The 27719-nt window shown below is 41.5% G+C and overlaps 1 protein-coding gene across 1 annotated transcript in view; it reads left to right on the forward strand.

Moving 5' to 3' along the window:
- Positions 1 to 27719, forward strand: part of PCSK2 (proprotein convertase subtilisin/kexin type 2) — a 215236-nt gene that overhangs the window by 96578 nt on the left and 90939 nt on the right. Inside the window, exons 3-5 of the mRNA XM_038397065.2 lie at positions 12849 to 12962; positions 16542 to 16650; positions 19538 to 19575. Coding sequence (XP_038252993.1) covers positions 12849 to 12962; positions 16542 to 16650; positions 19538 to 19575 — 261 coding nt within the window. The remainder of the gene's footprint in view (positions 1 to 12848; positions 12963 to 16541; positions 16651 to 19537; positions 19576 to 27719) is intronic.

Consider the following 27719-nt stretch of genomic DNA (forward strand, 5'->3'; position numbering starts at 1 on the left):
AGGCCCAATATGAGACAAACGGGGTGAGGGAAGGGCACAAGGTAGCAAAAAAGAGTAGGATGTTTTAGCACAGAGTTGCTGTGTGCACAAATCTGGCCCAACCAGTAGTAGCAATGGATGAAAGAGGAATGGAAATCTACTATTTGTAACAATGCATTTCACAAAATAAATAATGAGGTCATGAAGCTTACAGAAAAAATCTCTGCTCATTGGGCCTAATTCTCTGTTGCCTGGCAATGTCTGTAGTCATTTACATCTATGCAAATTGAATGTAAAATGCTGCCCTTCTGCTTTGGCAATGAAGAATTGTTATACCAGGAGTCTGGCATAACAGAAGAAACAGTGTAATAGAAATCTTACCTACAAGCTCTTAACTAGATGTCCTTGGAATGTAGGTGTTTACTGTTGTACAGTTATATTCCATTCCTGTGAAATTCCATTCTCATTGATAGCTTTTATTTCCTGATCAAATTAAATTGGTTTGCTGTCTTGCAATGGGGCATTGTTGGAACTACCCAATTGCTCTTAGACTCCTATCATTGCAAATGCAGAAGTACAGTATCAATCTCTTCATTCTTCTTGCTATTACAGCCTAGCCAATTCACTTGAATTTCAAAGTAGAGGCTAGTTCAGCACTATCGATTCCTCAGTGGAATTGACTGAATGCGATCTGCAGCCTCCTTGTACACATTGATTCTGTTTCTCTTTACTCAGCGCTGCCTGAATGTTGCTGAACTGTGAGTCTGTGCTAAATACACAAAATATTGATTTTTTTGCCCGCCCCTTTTGGTGAAAGCTTCTCATTTCCCAGGCTCTGAGCTAATATCGGGCAAATGAAAGTTCACAAAGTGAGGTGCCGCCAAGTCAGTAATTACATTTTCCTTAACCTGAACTTGGTTAAATGAGGAGGTGTTTAAATCATGCAATTAACATTGCTGGTGGAGACAGCAGTGAAATCTTTGAGCTCAGAAAGTGCACTTCTTTGGTATTTTATTATTGACTGAAAAATTACACTTTTTACAGTATTTCCCAGAATGGCCTGTGTTGATATTTGTATTACAGTAGCATAGAAAGATCTCAAATAGGTCGGGTCCCATTGTACTAGGCAACATAAAGACACGCCCTTTGGGGTGGGGACTAATTTAAGCACTTCATCGAAGCTTTCCTCCCAGCTTTCAGCATCCTGGGGGTATGAGATATGTGTAGTGAAATGGAAAACTACTTGATGATCGAGGATTTTTTTTTCCTTTTGATATTAATTTTAAAATGGACCTGCCCCGTGATCACAAGATAACTGCACCTCTGCCCTCTCTGCTGAAGGGTGCCCCTTTAGGTCTTAGGCCTCCAGCTGTCACCTCCCACCAGGCAGTAGGGGAGGCACAACAGGAAGGTCTACAGGTCTACAGAAGGGTGGCTACTGCCCCCACACTGGAAGTACTGGGGGGCCACCCCAGTGGAAATTCACATACACAGGGATGGGAAGGGCAGAGGCAAGAGCAGGGCTCAGAAGGGCTGGAGTGACTGTTGCAGGGATGGGGGCAGGCACCCCTTCTTCCCAACCCCTCCTGCATCTCTTCTCCCCTGACCCCTGCACTCTCCTTCTGCACCCCTACTCCCCTAACCTCTCCTGTACTCCCTTCTCTCCTAACCCCTACACTCCCTCATGGCCCTACCCCCCTGCACTCCCTCCCTGTGCACCTCACTCACCAGGCACTCAGTGAAGCCAATCTTCTACCTCCAGCAGCTGCACATAGCTCACCAGGAAACAGCTGCACAGCCCATCTTCCTTCTGCCCTTCCCACCAGCTGTCGTCCAGCATCTGCAGCACCATGATCAGCTCCCACCCTGTGAAGTACAGCCCCTTCCTGTGCCACTCCCCGGAGAAGGGGTAAAGGCTCTGGCAGCGGGATCCTGACATGCTGTGCATTGGAGCTAACCTACAGGGGCGCCATTTAGGGAAGGCAGGGGGATACCCCTACCAAAATCTGCTCTACTCTACAAAATTGGGTGGGGGGGAGTGCCCTCCCTGCTCTACCTAAATGGTGCCCCTGTCTCTGAGTTAGTTGCTGCTGACCCTCAATAATGACCCTCAATAATGTCTCCTTGGCCTCTTGAATGCAGTCTGAACCAGTATATTCCTCCTGGGGTACTTCTCTGGGGTTGTTTATCTGTCCTGCTATCTGCCAGAATACCCCTCACTGACTTTAGTTCCTGTGGGAAGCTTGCAAAAAGAAAAGGAGTACTTGTGGCACCTTAGAGACTAACAAATTTATTAGAGCATAAGCTTTCGTGAGCTACAGCTCACTTCAAGTGAGCTGTAGCTCACGAAAGCTTATGCTCTAATAAATTTGTTAGTCTCTAAGGTGCCACAAGTACTCCTTTTCTTTTTGCGAATACAGACTAACACGGCTGCTACTCTGAAACCTGTGGGAAGCTTGGTAACCCTCCATAATGGCAGGGGTGGTAGTTAGCCCGCACAGTGCCATCTGTTGCATGTTTGGATTTAATAGTGATTCAAGATTGTAAAATTCAAATTGAATTAATTAATCAAAGATTATCAGTCAGAGATCAGTACAGCCCTATACAGAATAAACAGATACATTGCCACTCTTGGGATAAGGTAAAGCTTTGGCCTCTGTGTCTGTCTGCTCTGTAACTGGTAGGATGCCAGCAGTTTGCACATCTAATTTCCAAAACCTCTGTCTTTCTATAGAGTGTAAGACAAAAATAGTTCCCCCAGTTAAATTTACATGTATTCTGTTTTCCTAATTACTGATGGATTTTCTTTTATGGTCCTCCGTTTACCTGATTAATGAGTAAAAAGGAACCTCTAATCCAATCATTATTACTAACAGCCATGAAAACCAAATGAGTTAAAAACAGCTTTCTTTGGGTCATTATTTCACCCATTACAGAATGCATCTGTAATAACAATTATTCCTTATCAGTCACCCTGCCCATTCCAGAAAACATCTGCCATAACAAGTATCCTGTATCAATCACCAGTTTTGTTTATAACATACTTCTGGAAACATATTTATTAGTTTGAGGAGTCTATTCCCTGGATACCTGGATTCCCACAACCCTGGAAATGCTGAGGATAATTAGATACAGCCATTAACAGTATTTAAGCACATAAAATTCCTGAATACAGGTCACTCTGAGGTTAAGAACCAATGCTCTTGGCTTAGAATTCAAACACGCTCTGTTAATAACGTAAAGATTTGGAGAGAATAGGTAATATGGAAATGAATTTAAAAAAAGAGAAAAAAAGGTTAATATCTACTAACATGAAAAAGATGCACCCTTAACATTGTGAATCAAGGATGTTATGCTGGATTGTCAATTTGAATTATTTCCAGATGAAGTAGCTTGCTGATCTGACCATACTTTACTCTCTGCTACAATGTACCTTTCTCAAGGGAACTTCTGACTTCTACAGACTCAGTCTGACAGCACTTCTAAGAGAAGCCTTATAAATTATAGCAAGAATCAGTTTAAGATTCCTCTCATATCTCTTGAGAGTCATTTGATAAGATGAGTGGTTGGTATTAAAGGAAAAAAATAACACTGGAAATACTTAGAACAGTTATCAAACCAGTTCATACCTCTATAATTAAAAACAAATTATTTTTTCATAGCCAGCTATTTATTCCTTAATTCAGGCTCTGAGTGAATAGTTTCCAGACGAGGCTTAAATTTTTCAGAATGTGATGAAATTATTTTTCAGCAGGTATAGGAGAATCCAATAAAATCTCTAGACCTACAATCCTACAGACACTTAAGAATCAGTGTCTTAGTTACAATGCTCTTTAATTTTAATTTTAGATTTATTGTTAGTTAACTGCATCTCTGCACACTTTTTACATTCTCCTGAGTCTGCAGATCTTGACTATGGGCTACTTTAGTCTTTTCTTTTATAATCAATAATTTGCTGATAATGACATTACCAAGAATTATGGAATATTTTCTTTAATATGTTAAGATATTTACTTTACTGGATTAGCTGAATTTAAGGGGAAAAAAAAAGCCTGCTCTATTTCTGGAGCCCTGCTGTGCCAAGGTGCTATTTTCTAGTTATGAAAGGCTAAAGTTTCAGCACAGCTCACCTCCCACAACTAGGACTAGACATTCAAAAGATCTTAGATTATTTTAAAGATCTTCCATAAAGCGTCACAATGGAATAGCTACAATAGAGTGCCTTGGAACTCTACAGAAGATCTGGCCCCAATTGTGAGTGCTGAGTATTTGCAAATCTGGTTTGTAGGGATGGATTGTGCAATGTAGGTAAAGCCATATGCTGGGTGCAGTATACAGCAACACCACTTCAGAGGGAGCATCGAGAGGCCCCTTAGTTTGCTTACATTTAGCTAAACTGTTCCACTCCCACTCACTGGAGTGGGAGCTGTATGGCTTAAATCTTGTGTGCCTGTTATTCTCTAAGGCTCTTTTGCCTTGGCGAAGTGTTATACAGTGGAGCTGGTTGGAAAATTTTTGTAAAAACTGTTTTCTATTGGAAAATATTGTTCAACAAAACTGATTTTTTTTGTGTGCAGCCATATCAATTTTGATGAAATTTTGTTGAGGAAAAAAATCTGGAAATGTTTTGAAAGTGTCAGAACATCCTATTTAGTTTAGATTTTTCATTTCAAAATGAGGTTTGTTTTTTTAAAATTTACATTGTTATATTTAAAAAACAAAAAAACAAAAAATAAACAAGGGTCAAAATCTAAATGAAACATTTCTAATTTATTGAAACAAAATGTTTTGACATGACATTTTTCAGAATTTTGTTTCACAAGAAATTTAAAATTTTTGGCTTTTTGGCCTGATTTCAGATGATTTTTTCCCCAAAAATCTTGAAAATTTTTGCAGGATGGAAAATCTGCTTCTGTATCAGCACTATTAAACAGTACCCTCTCCTTGAAGCAGATGCTACTGAGCTCCTGTTGTTTGCTGGTCTACGCTCTGCTTCCAGACTTTGTTGCTGTTCTCTATCTGCCAATTTCTTTGTTCCCCTAGGTTTCAAATGCTATATTGTGGTCCTCCCCCTGACCCCAGTGTTTGAAAAATATGAGTCAGCCAAAAAAATACATGAGATTGCCTTAAAAATAAGGAGATTTTAAAATAATGGTGGGTTCTTTTTATTTGCCTTCTGGATTTGCAGCCTTTAGTTACACTTGGGTTATGCTTTTATGCACAATAAGGAGGCCTACACATTTACTTGTTGTTTTTAATGAAAGTTGAGATTCTCACATAACCTGACTACTGCTTAGCTGGGGCTTTAAAAGAAACATCAGACAATTTAAGATTTGGATTAATTCCCATCCATTACATCTCTAAGTTTTTAACAGCCTTCTTTCAATTCTACTGATGAGGTTGCTATAAAATATCCAACCTCTAAGGTATGAATGGGTTTAAAACATTTCTCTAGCAAAGATCTTTTAGCTCTGTTACCCATAAATGTGACAAAAGTAATGGTTAAGAGATGTGAACATCTGTGTTTGTGGTCACTAAGGCCTTGTATACACTACCAGAGTAAGTCGACATAAGTTACACTACTCCAGCTATGTGAATAACGTAACTGGAGACGACATAATGTAGGTCAACTTACTGCAGCGTCTTCACTGCGCTGTGTTGACGGGAGACACTCTCCCATTGATTTACCTTATTCTTCTTGGGGATCTGGAATACTGGAGTTGACCAGAGAGCGCTGTGCCATTGATTTAGCGGGTCGTCATTAGACCCGCTAAATTGACAACCACTGCATTGATTGCAGGAGCGTCAATCTCCTCAGTAGTGAAGAAATGTCCTAAGAAGTAGATAGAAATTAGAGATGGAAAGATCATCATTTATACCATATGCAGTTTGTGACAGGGATCTTTCTTCTATGGCTCAGATTTTCAAAAGATTTGGATTCCCAATTTCTATTAATTTTAATGTCCAAATCTGTTTGACTGCTTTGAAAATCTCAAGCCACATGTTTTATTTGAAGCACCTCCCACATTCTGTTGTGTCCTATACAATAACAATAGTAGTCATAGTCAGGAGCATCTCCCAGCCAATCCAGGATTGTTCCCACCAACACATTTTCTAGCGTTTTGTCCATTCTAATCTGTAAAATTTCAGATGCTGTGAATTCAACCACTTCTCTTGGGAGATTATTCCACAGTAGATTTTAAGGCCAGCAGGGGCCATTAGACCATCTTGTCTGACCTCTTGTATAACATAGCCATAGCATTCCATCCATTTTCTCCTGTATGGAATCCAGTAACTGGTGTTATCATACTAAAAGGCATCCAGTCTTGATCTGATGACTTCAAAAGATGGAGAATCCACCACTTCCCACAGTAGTTTTTTTCCCAATGGTTAATCACCCTCACAGTTAAAAATAAGCACCTAATAGATATCTCTGTCAGGAATGACAGGTCTCAGAGTAGCAGCCGTGTTAGTCTGTATTCGCAAAAAGAAGAGGAGTACTTGTGGCACCTTAGAGACTAACAAATTTATTAGAGCATAAGCTTTAAGTGAGCTGTAGCTCACGAAAGCTTATGCTCTAATAAATTTGTTAGTCTCTAAGGTGCCACAAGTACTCCTTTTCTAACAGGAATGTTATTCCTGGGATTCAGTCTGAACTTTCCTTCATTTAAATTCAAGAACGGAGACTTCTTTTGATTCTTGAGATGAACCCTCCCGCCCCCCCCCCCCCGGGGAGAGGGGGGTTGTGTGTGCAGTTCTGCTGCTGTTGTTGATTTCGTGATAGATGTGTCCACTGGAATAATTTTAGTATATGTAACACATGGTCATTTAACTGCAGGAGCTCAGCAGTACTATTTACCCTGTTCCTTCAAAATGAGCTGATTTTCTTGGCATTTTTCTGTTGCACCAGAGAGAGGCACTCAGTTACAGTGCCATGGTTCTTGGCCCTCCTGGAGCAGTACTGCAGTCAATTGATTATTTTGTTAATTTGTCCTATATCAAAGTCCTGCTGGTTTATTACCATCCAAGTTACTTTATGTGCCATGCATAAATGGAAATATATTAAAAATCAATACTTTAATCTTTTTTTTTCCTTGTAGGTATTTTATCATCAGTGAGCTACCTTCTTTGATAATGACCTTTTTTTTCTCTAATTGGAACCCAGCTAGTAATTCATAAATGATTTAGTCACATACTAATAAAAATCTAAATGCTTAGATTGTGTTCACCATTTAATCCAGGCGCTTAATGAAATACTATAGAATGAATGAAAGAAACAAGAGGCCATTAATGTTGACAAATGAGCCAGACTTTAAGAGAATGAAAATAACATGCCTTTTTAGGAAGCAAATCTTGTTTCTCCATTAGTTTTTACAAAGCCAGTCTTTCATGATGCCATTTTCAAAAGTTTAAGCCCTGATCTTGCAAACAGTCTTACCTACTTAAGTTTATGCATGTTTGCAAGACAATTGGACCTCTTCTTCTACAAGCATTTTCAGGATTGGGCCCATCCTGAAGTTAATGGAGTAACATTGGCTTTACTCCAGCAAGAAAGGAGATCAGAATGTACCCCAATGGCTCTGTATATTCTCTAGTGTTGCCTATGTGTTGATGCAACCCAAAGATCTCTGCTGTGAGAAGGGCCCTATCTACACAAGGAAAAACGTGTGTATTTAGAACATAATAGCTAACATGTTTAAACATGGGTGCTGATGAAGACAGAGGAACAGCAACTGTCTGTCACGGAGACGGCAATGGAAAGAAGAATTCCAGAAATTTCAATCCGTGACCGAGTCCCCAATGAAGTGATCAGACACCAGAGCGGAGTGCAGGAAATCATTGTTGAGAGCTGGCATAGTAAAATGTGATGGGCCAGGCATGTAGCAAGGTTCACTTACAATCAGTGGATTGCAGCTGTCGCTGAGTGGTACTCATGGGAACTGAAACAACCATTCGGCTGACTTCCAAAGAGATGGGAAGATTTTATTGTGAAAAGACATGACCACACATGGAGAAGGAAGACCTGGATATGAGAAGAATGGAAGATGTGTTGTGATCGGCACAAACTATATGAGGGCTGAAAGACTGATCAATCAAGGTGATCAAGATGATGTTTAAAATCCTAGCATAGAGAGGGCAACTTTATCTGTTTCAGTACGTTGGCTGGTCAAAGTGAACCATAGACCCCTTCCCCCCTCTCTCCCTCCTCCCATCTACACTGGGATTTTAAAACATATTAGCTATCAGGGTCTTAAAAAAATACACCTATTTTAGATGCACCCTAGGAAAGGGGATAAAACGCTTTGTCATAAATATAAAGGGAAGGGTAAACACCTTTAAAATCCCTCCTGGCCAGAGGAAAAATCCTTTCACCTGTAAAGGGTTAAGAAGCTAGGATAATCTCGCTGGCACCTGACCACAATGACCAATGAGGAGACAAGATACTTTCAAAGCTGGAGGGAGGGAGAAACAAAGGGTCTGTCTGGGTGATGTTTTTGCCAGGGACAGAACAGGAATGGAGTCTTAGAACTTAGTAAGTAAACTAGCTAGATATGCGTTAGATTCTGATTTCTTTAAATGGCTGAGAAATTAGACTGTGCTGAATAGAATGAATATTCCTGTCTTTGTGTCTTTCTTGTAACTTAAGGTTTTGCCTAGAGGGATTCTTTATGTTTTGAATCTAATTACCCTGTAAGGTATTTAGCATCCTGATTTTACAGAGGTGATTCTTTTTACCTTTTCTTATATTAAAATTCTTCGTGTAAGAAATGGAATGCTTTTTTCATTGTTCTTAAGATCTAAGGGTTTGGGTCTGTGGTCACCTATGCAATTGGTGAGGATTTTTATCAGACCTTCCCCAGGCAGGGGGGTGCAAGGTTTTGGTGAGGATTTTTGGGGGAAAGACATTTCCAAACAACGCTTTCTCAAAAATAAACCCAGATGTTTGGTGGTGGCAGTGGAAGTCCAAGGGCAAAAGGTAAAATAGTTTGTACCTTGGGGAAGTTTTAACTTAAGCTGGTAAAAGTAAGCTTATGAGGTTTTCATGCAGGTCCCCACATCTGTACCCTTGAGTTCAGAGTGGGGAAGGAACCTTGACACGCTCTATACTAACTCTCTGCTGCCATGAAGGTGCATGACTCCAGTGAAGTCAACATAGTTGTGCATTCTTATGCCAATGGTGAATTTGGCCTTATGGGGAACTTTTGATTGTTTTCCGAGACCTATATGAATTTGAAGTCATCATATGAACTTGACGTTGCTACAACTTCTGTGTGTGTGTTCAGTGGGATGAAGGTGTGCTTTGGCCTTGGGCTAGCTAACGAGGTAAAATCCTGGTAAAGACAAAGCTGCTTGGAACTTTCACACAAATTGGCAGGTTAAGATAAAGACCATGGAAGATATTAGGGTTCACTTAAGGCCTACTAATTCATACAAAAACTTCAGCTTCGTTCTCTCCACTGTGATTTTACCTTGTGTTAGGTACCACATGTCAGCTAGCATGAGGTAAGAACTAGAGCTGGACATAATTTTTCAGAGGAATAGTTTATTCAACAAAAATGCAGTTTCAGTCAATTCGAAACTATTCATGAATTTGAATATTTTGGCTGTTTACAAAGCAACTGGTGGAGGAGGCCTTGTTAGTGGTGCTGCTGCTGTTTAGAGGTTAGGGCACCAACCTGGGCAAGAAAAAAGACATGGAAATGAAGAATTGCTGTTTAAAGAGTTGTGCTCCAACAGTATCAGATCTTTGCTCCTTCCCTTGTTGCAGTGGGTCATGTAGAGCCAGTGGGCTTGTGTGGGAGTACAAACGCTCGAGTTCTTTTTTTCTGGCATTCTCTCGTAATGCAGTTTGATTTCTGTTCTTTAATTATTTTATGTGATGACAGCTTGGGGTTTGGAATAGCAAGCAGAGGTGGTAGCTGACAAAGACATAATCATGGATCATCTCTCTGTTGTCTCCATGGCACCCCAAACCTTATTTTAGAGATCTCCGACAATCTGCTCATCCCTTTCTCTAACTCAATACAGATATCTGGCAAAGTTCAGTAGGCTCAGCATGGTACCTGCTTAATCACTGTCCTCTTTTTTTCAACTTTCGTTAAGATTTCTTTTAAACAGAACATTCTCCATCACTTTTAATGAACCTTTACAGATAAAACTAGCAAAAAAAAAGGAGTCCCTTTTCGTTGAATTAGTTCTCTTCCCTCACCTCTCCTGTTTAGTTAAAAGCAATATAATTAATGTAAGTGGGTTTTAAAAATGAAGGAATTGCCATATCATTGTCATGTAATTGACTATTACCTATAGTCCATGCTTTCTGGTCTCTGAGAGCAGCCAGTCCCAGATGCTTCAGAGGAAGGTATATGAAAAGGTATAATGGATAACAATGAAGTAATATGCTCAGAGACCAAATTTTACCCCTGTCAGTTAGTGGCTGGCCTATGCACACTGCAGCAGGATTTATGTCCTGTAGACCTTATTTTTTTTAATCCTAACTACCAACCCCAGGCCTTCAAAAATCATGAGGCAGACCCCCCAAAATAATGAAATTGGCTTAATGACCAGATGTTTTTAAAATAATAAATTTCAGATTACTTTGCCTTTGGGTTCTTTGCCTTAGGCAGAGGTGAAAGTAAGCCGGTACGCCCCGGTACGGCATACCGGCAAGAGCCGGTGCGCCATACCGGGGCGGATTGGCTTCCCCAGGCACAATTTAAAGGGCCTGCAGCTCCCAGCAGTGGCTGGAGCCCCCGGCCCTTTAAATTGCTGCCGGAGCCCTGGGGTAGCGGCGGCAGGGCTGGGGCGGCGATTTCAAGGGCCCGGGGCGGTAGCAGCAGCCGAACCCTGGGCCCTTTAAATCGTCCCCAGAGCCCCGCCACCACTTCCCCAGGGCTCCGGCAGGCTCCGGGGATAATTTAAAGGGCCCAGCGCGGTAGTGGCAGCCGGAGCCCTGTTCCCGGAGCCCTGGGGAAGCGGCAGCGGGGATCCGGGGACAATTTCAAGGACCCAGGGCTCCAGCCGCTGCTACTGCCCAGGGCCCTTTAAACTCCTGCCAGAGCCCGCGGCTGCCGCTATTACCCCAAGGAGGGGGAAGGAGGCACTTGCTGGTACAGAGAGGGCCGGGGCTTCCGCCCGAGGCCCTGCCCCTTCTGGGGGCCAGAGCCGGCCCCAGCTCAGCCCCGTACTGGTAAGTCCCTAGACTTACTTTCACTCCTGGCCTTAGGTCACACATGCCTCACATTTTCAAGCTTTTCTCTGTAACCAGGAGGGCTAGAAATTGAATTTTTTTAAAAAATGGAAGCTGAGATTTTCATGCAGTTTCTTGATTCCAGGAGCGGGGGCTTTAAGAAATATGCCAAAAAATCAGAGTTGGAAACACTGCTTGCTCTGCAAGGCCAAAAAATGGATTAAATGCGTAATTGCCTGTGGAATTCTGCTAAGCTCTCCATCTCACTAATACCTTGTGGCAAACAGTACGAATTTAATTGTGTTGTGTGGGTTTTTTTAAAAGTGCTTTGTTAGCTTTAAAATATAACACAGGGGGATATCCCTGCACTTTCTGGTCCTGTGCGGTGAATGGGCTACACAACCTTTTGGATGGTGCATGCTCTTCCTGATCTTCTCTCTCTGCTCTGCCCTGCCTTCCTCCCTCTCATTCTTGTGGCTAACGTGTGTTCCCATGGGTACACAGAGGGAGCACAAGGGCCAGATCCTCAGCTCAAATAATTTGCTGGAACTCTATTGATTTTGATTATTTAAACCAGCTGAGGATCTAGCACAGGGAGTACAACTTTGACTGAGCCCTACACAGTGTGGGCAAGTAGAGGTAGACTCCTTTAGTAGTCTCTACCATATACTCACACTCGAGCTGGTCACGATCTGCCACTTGGTGCATACACTTGTACTTTTAAAAAATGCTTTTACTGTGTCTCTAGTATCTGTTCTGTGTAATAAGCAAAACTTTCATTTCTTCCAATCTCCCTGTAACCGTCGAAGCTGATTCTTTCCACTGAATCTTTATGGGCAATATATTTGGTTCACTGTCAGGCATTGTGACAAACTGGTGTTAGCCAGCTTCCTGGTGGCTTAGAGAGCACCAAGGGTACTGGGTATGGATGGAGTAGGAGGGATTTAGGTAGTTTGAGTGGGTTTGGAAGGTTAGAAGGTATCACTTGGACCTATAGAGAACCTGATGAGCTGATGAGGTAATTAACTCAGAAATTGGACAGCTGGGAAAAGAAGGCAAGCAATATAAAATGCTGATCCAGGGAGCAGAAAGGGGGACTTTTTCCAGTTGCTACTATATCTGTGATCTATCCGGTGCACGGGGGAGAAACAGTGACAATAAAGACACTTGGTGCAGGTACACTGGTAGATTGTGTGTGCTGTTTAATTCATCCAGAGTGCTTACTAGTCTACAGTGTTTCCAGGTGCTGAAGGGGAAATTCATTTACAGCCAGGCATTTATAGTAAGGAAGTTCATAAAAACTGGCAACACACAAAAAATATTTTAGAACCTCAAATGCACAGATGAAATCTCCTACACCAGATATGTTTTTCATAGCACAACCTTTTGGTAGAAAAGAAATGTTATTAAACTATTCTGTGTATCCAGTGTGCTATTTTTGATACAGAAAAGCAGGGCTGGCTTTGGAAATGCATACGATGAAAGCCTGAAAAAACAAAAGTCAGTACTGGTTCAGATCCATGTCATTATTTTAACTAAAACCTGACGCCTGGAGTGGGTTTTCTTAAATAGTTTTGACTTCTATTGATTAGGAATTTTTGACTTTTCTGAGAAAAAACAAACAGAAAAAAATGTTACAAATACAGATGTTGTGTTAATAATATAAACATTATTGTTCCAGATAAAGAAGGCTGTGCAGCAGGAAGGCTTTGGCAGAAAAAAGCGAGGCTATAGAGAGATCAATGAAATTGACATAAACATGAATGATCCTTTATTTACAAAGCAGTGGTATCTGGTAAGCAAATCAGTCATTTTTAATAAAGATCTTCAATAACCAAAAAACCCCAAATAATACACATTATTCCTTCTTGTTCATCAGAGAATATCAGGGTTGAAAGGGACCTCAAGAAGTCATCTAGTTCAACCCTCCTTGCTCAAAGCAGGACCAATCCCCAATTTTTGCCCCAGATCCCTAAATGGCCCCCTCAAGGACTGATCTCACAACCCTGGGTTTAGCAGGCTAATGCTCAAACCACTGAGCTATCCCTCCCCTACAACTTGTTGCCCTAGTCTGGGAACATGCCCTCCAGATTTTTCACCAGAACTTTGAACTTATTCCAAGATAATTTTTCCCAGGATATATAGGGAGCCTACTGCATGCTGGGACTGGAGTTAGGAGCATGACCCAAAGTTCAGTGATTTGAACCTGAGTTTCTTGCAGACTGGGTGAATGCTCTATTGAGTATGAGAGAGAGTAGCACCACCTTCTGCTCCTGCTCTTTGGGTTTGTACCTAAATCCTGGTCTACTCTGGGGTGGGGGAGAGGGATTGATCTAAGTTACGCAACTTCAGCTATGTGAATAAGGTAGCTGAAGTCAACATACTTAGATCAAATTACCATGGTGTCTTCATCCCGGTGAGTCGACTGCTGCCTCTCCCCCATTGACTCTGCCTGCACCTCTCACGATGTTGGAGTACAGGAGTCCATTGGAGAGCGCTCAGGGGGTCGATTTATTGTGTCTAGACTATACGCAATAAATCAATCCCTGCTGGATCGATCGCTGCCTGCTGCTGCAGTGGGTAGTGAAGACATACCCATAGTTTCCTTATGAATCTAACCCTTGGCTTCCAGATTTCCCTTTTTTAAATATACATATAAAAACAGAGTTAAAAAGGCTTGAAATCAAAACAATTTTTTCTTGACTCCTTGATTCACTAATTTTTTTTTTTTAAATTGGTTTGGGGTTGACCTGAATTGATTTTTTTAAAAAAGTTTTTGGACCTGCCAGTGAACCAAAAAATTAGTTGTTTGCACAGCTATAGTTGAAGGTGGAGGTGTCACGCATAGGAAAGAAACCAAAATGGGAACAGGAAGGACCTCAGAAGCTAGAGGAAAGTTGTTGATTAAAGTTGGTCAGAACATTTTTGTTGAAATTTTGCTTTCCAAAGAAAAATGTGGGTTTTTTTTTTCAAAATTGAAACATTTTAAAAAAATGTTGACTTTGACAAAAATTCCAGGAAAAAATCAAAACAAAAAAAAATTTGTTTCAGAAAATTTTCATTTAGGAAAATTATGGATTTAAATTTCAGAATTTCAGTGTTTTGTTTCAGAATTTTAAAATTGTTTTGAATTTTATTTTTTTCATTTTTATTTATTTTTATCTCATTTCTTGATATGTCAGTAGTAGAAGAGCATAACTTGCACTCTTACTACAGATGTGTCAATATATTACAATATAGTAGTTATTTGTATTTTATTTTACTTTTTAAAATCGTTAAGGATAGATGCTACCTCGTACTGATTTGAAACGTATTATATTCTTTTCTAGATCAAAGTGTCTCCTATTTGTGTTGTAATGAAACAATCTATTAAACTATTTCAAATATTGTTTGCATGTTGGTCCCAAATTATGAGAGAGACAAGGTGAGTGAGGTAATATCTTTTACTGGACCACACCAGTTGGTGAATTAGACAAGCTTTTGAGCTATGTGGAGCTCTTCTTCAGGTCTGGAGCTCTTCTTCAGGTCAATTCAACTATCTGTTTCATTATAACACAAACAGGAGACACTTTGAACTAGAATGAAACATCTTATATTCTAATCAGCACTAGGTAGCAGCTGCCATTAATGATTTCAAAATTTCAGAATGAAAATTAGAAATTCCAAAAGAAAATTAGAAATTCAGAATTAAATTTTGATATGAAAATGTTCCTAAATAATTTCTTTTGAAATTTCCAGTTTGTGGGAAATTTCACAAATATTTGTTTTGAGTCCAATTTGGAACAAAAGACACTTAGAAATATTGACCGTTCCCTCAAACCAGAAACTGAGAGTGTCAACCAGTTCTACTGTTGTTGATGATGGAAGGGAAATAAGGGATGTGGTGGGAGTGCCGAACATGTCTAAGCAATTCAACTATCTATAGTTCAATACAGTCCTTGAAAAAATGTTTATCACAAATAGAGGTTATTGTGTATATTCTTTTATGTCCTTAGTGAGAATATATCTGAGGTGATATTGAGCAGATACCCTCAAACATCTGACCAACCGGTTGGTACTGTCTAAGGCCCCAGTCCAACAAAGGCATTAAGTGTGTTTAATTTTAAGCGTATGAATAATCCCATTTGATTTCAGTGGGACTACTTACATCAGGTGTGGGCAAACCTTTTGGCCTGAGGGACACATCGGGGTGGGGAAATTGCTTGCAGGGCCGTGAATGTAGGGCTGGAGCAGAGGGTTGGGGTGCGGGAGTGAGTGCAGGGTGTGGGAGGAGGTGTGGTATGCAGGAAGGGGCTCAGGGCAAGGGGTTGGGGCACAGGAGGGGTGCGGGGTGTACGAGGGGGCTCAGGGGAAGGCGGTTGGGTGCAGGAGGGAGTGCACAGTGCAGGAGGGGACTTAGGGCAGTGGTACAGGGAGGGGTGCAGAGTGCGGGAGGGGGTTGGGGTACAAGGTGCAGCAGGGGGCTCAGGGCAGGGGGTTGGGGTGCAGGAGAGATCAAGGTACAGCAGGGGACTTAGGGCGGGGGTTAGGGTGCAGGAGAGGTGAAGGGTGCAGCAGGGGGCTCAGGGAAGGGAGTTGGGGTGTGGGATGCAGGAGGGGTTTGGGGTGCGGGCTTCAGCCCGGTGCACCTTACCTGGAGCAGCTCTGGGGTGGCAGTGGCATGCACTGGGGCCAGGGCAGGCTCCCTGCCTTCCTGCCCTGGCCCCGTGCTGCTCCAGGAAGCGGCCGGCACCACGTCCCTGCGGCCCCTGGGGGGTTCCGCTCACCTGTGGGTTCCTCCCCCAAAGCTTCCATTGGCTGCAGTTCCCTGTTCGCAGCCAATAGGAACTTCAAGGGAGGTATCCACAGGCAAGAGTAGCGCATGGAGCCCTCTGCCGCCCCTCCCCCGGGGGCCGCAGGGACGTGGTGCTGGCCACTTCCTGGAGCGGCACAGGGCCCCCGACACCATGGGGGTGGCAAATCCGTGGGCTGGATCCAAAGCCGGATCCGGCCCGTGGGCTGTAGTTTGCTCACTCCTGACTTCAAATGCTTACGTGCTTCTCTGGACTGGAATCTAAGGGCCTAACCCGGAATTCACTGGGAGTTCTACACATGGGAGCCTTGTGAGATCAGGCCCTAATAGGGGTCAAACCTTATGCTGCTCAGAATTCTCTTGCTGTTGTGGGTTTATTTTTCCATCTTCCATATGATATAAATATGTGCTCCAGGGTAAATGAGACATACCTAACATAGAATATGTGCAGTATGTACTAGGCGGAAACTCAATGACTGTAGAAAATGGACTATCCGTGCACCCACACACGTGCATGTATGCACACGCACACAAAAGAAGAAGAAATAATAATACTCTTTCCTTTTCAATTTGATGCATTAGATCAACACTGGTCAAGCAGATGGGACCCCTGGACTTGATCTAAATGTGGCTGAAGCCTGGGAGCTGGGATATACAGGGAAAGGTGTTACCATAGGAATTATGGATGATGGTAAGTGAGGATTCCAATCACCCTAACTAAATTGGCCTTCAACATTGTTTCTCCACTTGTAAGGTAACTCCCTTCTCTCCATGCATCGGAAGAAGTGGGTTTTTTATCCACGAAAGCTTATGCCCAAATAAATCTGTTAGTCTTTAAGGTTCCACTGGACTTCTTGTTGTTTTTGAAGACACGTACAACAGTTTTAGAGGTTTTAATGGCTTACTCAGTATAATATGCAAAAACTTCTTTTTAAAATTTGAAATGAAGTATAACCTAGATTAATGATAATGCCAGTGTTGCTCTCCAGATTCTGTAAAGACTTTGAGATCGGTAGGGGAAAGGCACCATAAGCATATGTGTTATAATTGGGCCATTGAAGTGTAAACAGCCAAACCTTATACAACTTTAAGTAACCCCTAATTATTATAAATCATACACAGAGCTCTTTTATGGCCATTAGGTGAATGTGAGGACTCACATTGACTTCAGTTGGCTTTCAATGGGGATTTCAATTGCCTTGCACACAGTAGATATAAGAGCATTTTCCTATGTTAAAATATTGACAGTGTACAACAGAACCAAAATAATTAATACTTTCTCACTGGATGTCCATAATAACCCGCACATTAAATACATTAATAGTTTAGGGTAAAATGGAAGTAGTAGCATGTTGAAAAAACAAGTGTACTTTGCATGGATTCATCAGACTGTCAAAATACAAGAAAGACAAGGTTGGTATGGCAACATCTTTTATTGGATCAACTTCTACAGGTGGAAGGTACAAGCTTTCGAGCGACAGAGCTCTTCTTCTTCTCTCATGACCTGGGCCAACAAACAAACACTGCACACAAAATACAAGAGAGTCTTAAATTTTCTCAGCACTTTTGAGCTAGTTGAATTTTGCAGTAACTGTGTACACTGGCCATGGTGACTGAACAATACTAAAAATAAGTGAAAGGACTGAAACCAGCAGGATCTTCAGTGATCCACTGGGATCTGTCCCTGTTCTATTCTGGTACATCCCCACACCTGTTCCATACTCAAGTGAGACAGCTGGGTAAAGGGAGAGGTAGATTGGCCTGTGGTTACATCAGTATGGGGATGTCTCACTGCTCTCTTCCTTGTTTTCACGGGTCCCATTTAGCAAGGCCTGCCTCTTCAGCAACTGGGCACAATTGCCACCTGGGTGACAGCGAGCTGGTTGAGGCTCAGTCTAAATTAGGCTGCTGAGGCCATGCTAGTTAGCTGGAGGGCGCATTTAGACAGTGGAACACCGAAGGAGTTCCCCCCCCCCCCCAATTAACTGATACCCTGTGACTATTCTAGCAAACCAGCTACTTGCAGGAATGTTCACCAGCCCAGCACATTTTAAGCAAATGTTTGCAGACAGCCCATTCTGAATTTGTAAATGTGAGTATTTGCACTTCTCAGAGTTATGCTCATCCAATCAAAGAACAGAAACATTGTGTGTGACCTGTGAAGGCCAGCCAACCCAGCTCAAATTACCAGGAGCCCATGGTCCCACGTCATTTCCATCAAATTTGCTGAATTGTTTTGGTGGGGTGGGTAGGTGGAATCTGGAAAAAAAAAAGTCAAATTTTGTTTTGACATTTTTTGAATGACATTTTGATTTTTGTATATGATTTTTCATTTTGATATTTTTTTCAAACGGGGGCGGGAACCCCTGAAAATAAAATATGCTGTTTTGGATGTAAACAAAATTTTCTCAATCTCTGGTTCAGGCATTGAACCAAAAAATCAATTAATCAATCAATTCACAGATCTAGATTAAATCCATGGACTATACTGTTTTGTTTTGCAGAATTTATTCATTATGAGCGTCTCTTGGTTTCTGGACAGAATCACAGAGAAGTCACAGATTTTTCATAGTTTTTGTGCAAAACTATAAATAGGCCCAGTTTGCTCAAAATATCAATGGATGTGAGTGAATCTTTGGGGGATTTTCTAATTTGTAACCAAATTCAAAAGCAGATAACTGAACGTCACATGTCTTAAACATCACACACATCTAGGTTTAAGCTCAGTAAGCGCTATGAAATACTTTAGTAAGCTGAATGCTCAGTCTGTAATGATATTCAGAAGTTTGCAAACCGATCTGATCCACCATTAAGAATATTCTGGCACTATTTGTGGAAACAGACATGTTTGCCCCAGTGATCTCTCCATTTTTGATTTAGGTAATATTCTGCCTACTTAATTTTTCTGTGCCGTTTCCAATGGCTATGATAGTTTCTTTTCCTCTCCTACACTTTTGTATATTAGAACTGTATGCTATTAGGGCCTGAATCCAAAGCCCACTGAAGTCAATAGGTTTTTGATCAAGGTTTTAAAAAATTGATGTTTTCTTAACCAGAGGTGGCTGCATCTTAGAGGTGGGTGAAGTAATCTGTGTGTCAATATATTCAATAATAGAATATAGATATATATGTTTGTAAAGTGTATTGGGATCCTTTCAGATGAAAGGTACCATATAAATGTAAAATATTACTAGAACCACCACTACTAACCATATATAATCCAATTTAGATACTTGTCCCATACATTTGGTGGCTCATTTCACACTTTTAGGTGCAAATTGGCACTTAGGTACTGATTTACTGGATTAAAAGATCCCAACTAAAATCACAGCAGAATTGATATCCTAATTTAAAAGTCCACATTTGAATATTGGGCTCTCAGTCCAAACAAGTTTTGAGACCAGCATTATTCCTTATTATGTTTTTTCCTATAGTAGCAATCGATTCTTATTGCGCTTTATGGTTATTATAAAGTGTTTGTTGTAGGGGTTTTGGTTTGGTCTCTCTCTCTCTCTCTCTCTCTCTTTTTTTTTGGACTGTTAACCTATGGTTTGTGTGCTGTCTTTGTCTTATTGCAGGAATTGATTATCTTCATCCTGATCTTGCCTCAAATTATGTAAGTACACACGGACCTTTCCTTTAAAATGTGAGGCTCTTTATGGTTTTGGTCTGTCTTTCATACAAAATGTTTATACACTGAATGGAGGAACTGCGCAGCTGAGCTACTGATCTTGCAGATGATAAATTTTACATAGAAAGCAAGTGGTCTAAAAATGGGACCTGGCAAATTGCCAGACATGAGCTTCCTGGGCAAGGAATGAAACAGTGAGGAGGAATGATGCTATTACCTACCTTTAAATAAGCTGCAGTCTGCAATATTGGATTTAGGACAGAAATGAGTAACCTGGGAATTGGCTCTGAATCTTGCTGTTAAAATGCAGAATTCACCTATTAATGGAGAACAACAGAGATGCTACTTCTGTGGGCTATGGCAGGGCTGCTGTTTGTTCACAATGGCTATAGAGTGTATGAGAGTTTCAAAACTATGGTAACCATGTACTTCATTTACAACATGTGATTAAATTCAACTTTTCAGAGCATTCCCCGATCCTGCACATGGACTGTGTGTCTGCAGCACAATCAGACCCTGTGTACAGTGTAAAATGATTTTCTTCAAACTCACCTCTGCTTTACCTCTGTTGTCATGGGCTCTTATCTCTTAATATTTTAGACTCGGTTCTCATTGTCCTGTCATCTTTGACATTACTGCTCTCTGTCTACCTGCTTCTGCTGGTGCCCTGAGTTGCCACTCTCTGCGTGTTATGCTTTTTTTACATTGAAACTGATTGCTATGGTTAGGCCATTTGTTATGCAATGGGGCTCAAAGAAGCGTAACACTGATGGGGCTTTTGAAGCACTTAGGTAGCCAGTATTGCCTCTTTCTTGAAACCACATGCACAATAGATGGGGCTCTCATTGCATGTCAAGGTGAGAGGGTGTGCCACTTTCTGGAACATTTTTTGAAACATCTTTTTGCCATGCATACTTTCCCCCCCTCCATTCTACATAAGGGATTGAATCCATGGTCTTTCTTATAGGGCTATGTAACAAGAGGTGGTAGTGGAGCTTGGAGGGCCAGTTGGCCTAGTGGCTAGAGTACCTGGCTTCCTGCCCCTACTTCTGTGGTTGAGGTGACTCAGTCTTTAAGGCAGGGGGAGTAGGGAGACCTGTTCCCTCCCACTCCATCAAGTCATAGCTCAGGGCCCTGTGTATGTCACCCCTGGGTAGGGAACCTCCCAGCAGGGAATCTATGTTCAATGCCCTGGGCTACTTCCTACTGTTACCCCTTTAGTTTGAGGCATGGCCCCTATAGTCCAAGCTCCTGTGGTGGCTTGTCTCTTAGTAGTGCCCCCTTGTGGGCCCTGTATGACATCCTGATGTGGTCCCAGATTCCTCGGGGCAGGGCAGTTGTAAGTTTGGCGGGATCAGAATCCCCACAAGGTCTCCATGCTTCAGTCACCGAGGTTTCTCTCAGGCCAGGTGCTCCTAGGTCTCATTCTTCATCTCCTTTGGTCAAAAAGACACTACTTGGGTCCCTGGTGGCTGTCTTGGCCAGCAGGCTTGTCTGCTGTCCTCAGGTAGAGAGGCAGCTAGCTCCTGCCTCTTTGCCTGTCATCCCCGAACTGAGCCAGGCTCCCTCCTTTTCTCTCCCCTCCAAGCCTGGCATGGGCTGCAGGTATAATGGGGCGGAGCTAGCTGAAACCAAATGCTCTCCTTAACCCCTTCTGTGCTGGTGGGTGGTCCTCTGCTTCGCCACAGGATGTCTCTGTCATTTTCTCCATCCATTAGACAGGACAAATACTGCCATTATAATGTATGCCAATATTTATGTATGGAAGGTGTGAGACAGCTCAGTATCACAGTTTTCTTTTGATACTAAGGGTGAAATTCACCACTTTGCAGAGGCCTGGCACAAGGCTCATGCATTGCTTAAGTCTCATTTAAACTATATTTTGTAGGTTTAAACAGGACTTAAGTGGTGCATAGACTTTGTGCAGGCTCTCTGCACCGGGGTGCAATTCACAATAAAGGAATATACAAAACCATGCAATGCACTGTGCCTATCACATGGTCCTGGGTAATCTTTAGCTATACACTAGGCTCATTGATGTCATCTCTGTTTCATATTAATGAAAGATTGCTGTGAAAGATAAGCACAGCTTATAACCTTGTCATGTCTATATTTGTGGTCAGCCATAGAGCTAATGGGGGGAAGGGTAATTCAGTTTCACGGAGGATATTGGTATTTCAGAATCTAGTTCCATTCTGATTTGGGACAAAACCCAAAGATTTCAGTCCCCTGTGAAAGGGAATGGAGCCCTGACTCAGGCCTGGCAGGCTGAAGAGCATCTGGGAGCCTAAAAGCCTCAGCTAAGCTGGGGGCCAGATGGGCTGCTGAGTAGCCAGGTTGATGAGCTACCAGGTAGGATTCCATCAGACTCTGGTCTCTGTTCTGTGAGAACTTTGATTAAAATTGAACCATCTTTGTGCAATGTTTTGATTTGGATTACTTGGCGGTCTCCGATGTAAAATCGACCAGTTCTTATCAGCTGTTCTAAATCACCCAGCGTATAGCACTGCTGAACAATGTCAACATGTCCTTGGCATTTTCTCCATCCATTAGACAGGACAACTACTGCCATTCTTTTCAATTGACTTGTGGTTTAATGTTGGAAAGTGTGATTACAAATTTTATGAATTTGGGAAGCCTGAAAGCAAAATTGCAAATAGATTTGATTTCCAAGCATGATTAAAAAGAACCAGGAAAGCCAGGCTTGATGTTTAAAGAGATATTACACAGATACACTGGCACAAAAATGATAGGGGAGATGATGATATATTCTTACATGGGATTCTTTTCAGCCAGCTATTTTTAAAACAGTTTCAAAATCTTCTAGTGCAATTTTTAAGAGAACAACAAGCACACAGAAAGGGTGAAATTCTGGATCCATTGAAGTCAATAGCAAAGTTCCCACTGACTTCAATGGAGCCAGGATTTCACCTGGATTGTGTAGAAGAGGGAGGCGTCCATGAATGGCAATGCACTTGGAAAATAGCCAATCAAAGAATGTAAAGTTCAGGGGTGGTCAGTTTCACACCTTATTAATCTACTTAATGACTTGATTGCCGTTATTAAATCCTGTGTTTTAACTACAATATGCTTATCCCAAATGAGTGAGTAAGCCGGAAGTTTATTTAAATTGAAACAAATAAAGTACACTACACAAAGATGACCTTTACATGTGTGTTTTTTTACATCTAGAGCCAAGTGAATAGCATATGTTATTATTAGTATTTAATATATCATCATTTATCCAGCAGTAATAGTGTGGACAAAACATGAAAGATGACTCTGCCTCTAAAAAGCTTATGCTTTGAATAGAGACACAAGGTGAGTGAGGTAGTATCTTTTATTGGACCAACTTCTGTTGGTGCCAGAGACAAGCTTTTGAGCTTCTACAGAGCTCTTCTTCAGGTCTGGGAAGCATGCAGAGTGTCACAGCTAAATACAAGGTGGAACAGATTGTTTAGCATAAGTAGTTAACACATATTTCAAGGGACCTTCCACCTTGAACTGGTAAATGAATATTGTCAGGCTTTACAGCAGTGTGTTTTAAAGCTGTATTTGAAATGCAGAGAGGATTCTTGATTCATCTGGTAAAGGAGGGAGTCCCAGGAGTGAGGAGCAACATGAGAGCAGGCGCAAGCATAAGAATGTGAGAAGGGACCCAGTGGAAGTGTTAAAAAGGGAACACGGACAGAAGAAAGGAAGCACGGGGGAGCAGGGGAGAGGTGAGAGCTAGGGGAAATGGAACCAGAAGAGTAGGCAACAGTGGAGCTGTGCAGCGCCTTCAAACTGGCTGCCCGTGTTATGGAATGTGAGCAGCAGCCAGTAAGGTCAGCAGGAGAGTGACATTGTCCAAGCAGAGGGTGAGGAAGATGATTTTGGCAGTGACATCTTTGATGGACTGCAGGGAATGAGCTGGGAAGCCAGAGAGAGAGAAAAAAAAATAGATCAGTGTAAGATAAGGGACTTGTTTATAGGGATGGAGAGGAAAGGGTGGAATTTAGAAATGCTGTAGAGGAAAAGCAACAATACTAAGTGACAGGCTCAATAAGGGAGAGGAAAGGAGGAGATGAAAGTGACATTGACATGAGTAACAGAGAGAAGAGGACTTTCCAGCAGTGATGGAGAAAGGAACAAGAAGGGAGCAGAGGGCAGGAAGGACAAACAGGAAAGGTTGTGGTCCCTGTCTGACAAGATCTAAAACACCAACACAAACTTCATCCATTTAATCCAAGAGCCTAAAAACATGAGGAATAAATTGAAATAATCCATTGTGTTTCAAATATTGCAGTGCTTCCACAGAAAATGATATCCATAAATCAAGGCAAGGACAGTCTCTATAGCTGGTCCTAGATTCAGTATGAATTAGCTGGAGATATAGGATGGGCACAGTAATTTCCTAATCCACACTAATCATATTTGAGCCAACAAAAAGTCATTTTAAAATGTCATCATCTGGGGCAAACGTTACTTATGCAGAGAATTGTTTTTGCTTGAGTGAGTTGTAATTTGAAGCAGGTATCAAAGATTTGGTTTCAGCTGGATCTAAGACCAGATCTAGATCTAAAAATGAGATTAAATGACAGTGCTGGGACTGGATCCCTCACCTCACCAGGCTCACACAAGACCTGTAGTCATCTGTTTGAGAGACGTGAGAGTTCTCGCAAACAGGACCTCAGAGTTTTGTGACATTTGCAGAGTAGGGCGGCTCTTTATTCATCCCAAGCATCTATGACTCACCATGATACATAGCCTGACATCTAGTGTTTTATTCTACTGCCCATCAGCATAGCATGTGAGCACCTCCTACCCAAAATTGACAGCAATAGTTTCCACTGGATTTCATGGAGTCTCTGGCACGTCTCCTTTTTCAGGGTAAACCGCGCTGCTTCTTTTTAAATGATTTTGTTAATTTCCTTTGTTGTATGCTTGGTTGGGATTTATGGGGTAGAAGGGAGTGTCATTCTTATGATGGAAAGACCTTTTAGAAGAGGTAGGTTTAGCATTGTTCCTAAAGACAGTCAGACTCTGAATTCACCTGATTTCCTCCAGAAGTGAAAATCCCCTCCCTTGTTCCCCTCTCCCCCAACCCACTGTAATCATTTATAAACTTTCAATATTGAGTGGCAAGGAAATTCAGTGAAAAGACAACTGAGCTGTTAAATATTGGAGAGTAATGCTGTTGCCATGTTGTATAAAGTAAAGAATGGTCTCATGCTCTTATCCTAAACTATATTGGGCCAGATCTTCAGCTGGTGTAAATTGACCTTGCTCCATTGCCTTCCCTGAAATTCAATGGAGGTATGATAATTTACACCAGTTAAAGATTTTCCCTTAGTTTGTGTGACAGACAGAGTAATTATCCCAAGGCTGGGTACGGTGCTTCTGTCATACTGACAGAGAGTGGGAGTGAGGTTTGCCCAATTAAAAATTCACATCATAACCCTCCAAGACACAAGTAATTGAATGTTTTTGACATCTCTCCATGCTGTGGGCATTGTAAGAGAAGCCTTTGAGAACTGCTTTAAAAAGTGAATTCTCTCAGCTGTTTCCAAGCCATTTGAGGTCAGAGTATAATAGGTTGTCAAAAGAGAATTAGATAGGACAGAAATCTTTATTCTCCTATGGAGACCATACATCAATACATTTCTTATTAACATGTCACCTAGCCTGTTACATCAAGGGCTTTGTTTTAGCCTTATAAAGTATGGGCTCTTGAGGCTTCAGTAAGCCATGGCATGATCGGAGTGCTGCTAGCCTGAAATTTACAATAGCAGCAGAATGACATGAGCGAGAATTACCTTCTAGCAAAACATTACTATTGAACATTTTTACTAATGATATTGGTTGACATTTTAAAACTTGGGTGCCTAAAGTTGTGGGGGGGGTCTATATTTAGGCCCCTAAATAAAAGTAGCCTGGTTTCAAAGGCCCTAAAACACCTGCAGGTTCTATTTTCATGAATAAGATTCATGGGCTTTCAGTACAGTGCAAAGGGGCATTAAAGATGCCCTCAACAGGCAGCTGGGGATGCCCTTGACAAGGGAGAATCCTGAGGTGGCATAGAACTAGTTGTCATAGTATTGTGCCACCCCCTCATTGCTACATGTGGTGTCCTGGAAGTGTGATGGGGTTTAGACAGAACTCATGGGGTCTCTACAAGCTGGTGTTCTGAGTTATGCTTGGGGCCAACCTGATCTCAGCTGGCCTAGGGATCAGAGGACTGCAGTGGTGTCTTAAAGCCACCTCCTCAGCTGTGCTGAATGAGCTCTGGTGCAGATGAGGATTGGGGCCCAAGTGCAACTAAGTGTAGCCATTCCAGATGGGATACTCTGCCTAATTCTGGACTTGCACACAAGTTTTACTTTGGTATAACTCCCTGATTTTACAGGAGTTACTCCTGATTTATACTGGTGTAATTAAGTTCAGAATTTCATGGCTATAGTGAAAAGGCTACCGTTATGGATATTATAACTAGATGGCCCACACAGTGGCCCAGATGTTATAAAGAATTCATATCCTGTATTTCTGTGGCGGCAGGATTATAAATATTTAAATCAGTCCATGCATATTTTATGTGAACTTTAAATTTAAATAACCTTTGTGTCTATCCTCCATAATATTTTGGTTTTATATTTAACTGAATTCATAATGTTTAGCTTGACATTAAGGGGCACATTACAGTTGTGTTCCCAATGTTACTGTGTGTTTCATCATTTCACAAAATGGAATTTCACAGGTTTAAAATGAAGGTGAAATAAGTCATTTAGCAGCTTTGAAGTCTGACATGTTATGAAAATATTCCCTATGGCAAAAGCAGCATCCAACATTCTACAGTGGAAATCCTGTCTTACAAAAGAGGCAAGTTTGGGCTTCTGTTAGGTTTTAAATAATATTTGTCAGCAACAACTCCCCCTAAAAATCAGAATTCACAGTAAATATTTGTTCATAGTAAGTGCCCCCAACCCACATGGTTCCTCAGCTATGCTGTCCCTATTATTATTATGCTTTCTGTTTCTAGTCAGTTTCACAACAGGGTAGCCTGTGCGAGAGAGAAGTGAGAGCTGGGGTTGATCATAGTAGGAACTGTGCCATGATATTACCAGAAAAATGTATGGTTCATCTCTGAGCAAGCACTGTCAACAACCGGAAGATTATTTTTTTAAATATCAATTTATTCTAATAAAAAATCAAGTACATCTGTAAAAAATATCAAGTACACAATAAAAAATGACAAATACAGTTTAAAGTAAAAATTATGGTGAATGTTCCAAATGGGGTAGGAAAAAAAGACTTAATGGAAGTAAGCTGTCCAATCCATTCCCTTGCAAATTGACTTATAAATGTTGCTTTTTCATTCATTAAATCCTAACTCTAATGCAGAAAGTTCTATATATTTGATGGAAATGTGGAAAGATAGTGGGGGCATAGTGGTGTACCTTTAGGAATCTCCTTGAGAGAATTTTGTTTTTCCATGAATTTCAAGAGTTGCTGTAAAAATGCTCATTCAGAACTGGCTGCTTATGGTTGACAATCTGGTGTCAATGGGTTTTGGGTTCCCAATCCACAGTTTGAGAACCACTGGCTAAACAAGCCAAGCTCTTTGAGTCTCCTTTCATAAAGAGAATTTTCTATTCCTCTGATCATCCTAGTAGCCCTTCTGTGCATATGTTCCAGTCTGAATTAATCTCTCAAACATGGGAGGCTAGAGTTGCACACAGTAGTCCATATGAGGTCTCACCAGGGCCTTGTATAATGGTACTACCACTTCCTTATCTGTACTGGAAATACTTTGCCTGATGCAACCTAGGATTGCGTTACCCTTTTTCTCTGCCACGTTACATTGGTGGCTCATAGTCATCCTTTGATCAGTCAATACACCCAGGTCTCTCTCTTCCTCTATTGCTTCCAATTGATAAGTCTCCAGTTTGTTGGTGGTGGTTCCTAAATGCATGATCTTTCACTTTGCACTATTAAATTTCATCCAATTTCTATTATTCTAGTTTACAAGCTTGTCCAGATCTTTTTGTAGGATATGCTGGTCTTCCTCCCTATTGGGAATACCTCCCAACTTCGTGTCATCCACAAATTTTATTAGCACACATCTCTTTTTGTGCCAAGATCATTAATTA

Source organism: Dermochelys coriacea, chromosome 3 (genome assembly GCF_009764565.3).
Source record: "Dermochelys coriacea isolate rDerCor1 chromosome 3, rDerCor1.pri.v4, whole genome shotgun sequence".
In the NCBI taxonomy this organism is placed as follows: domain Eukaryota; kingdom Metazoa; phylum Chordata; order Testudines; family Dermochelyidae; genus Dermochelys; species Dermochelys coriacea.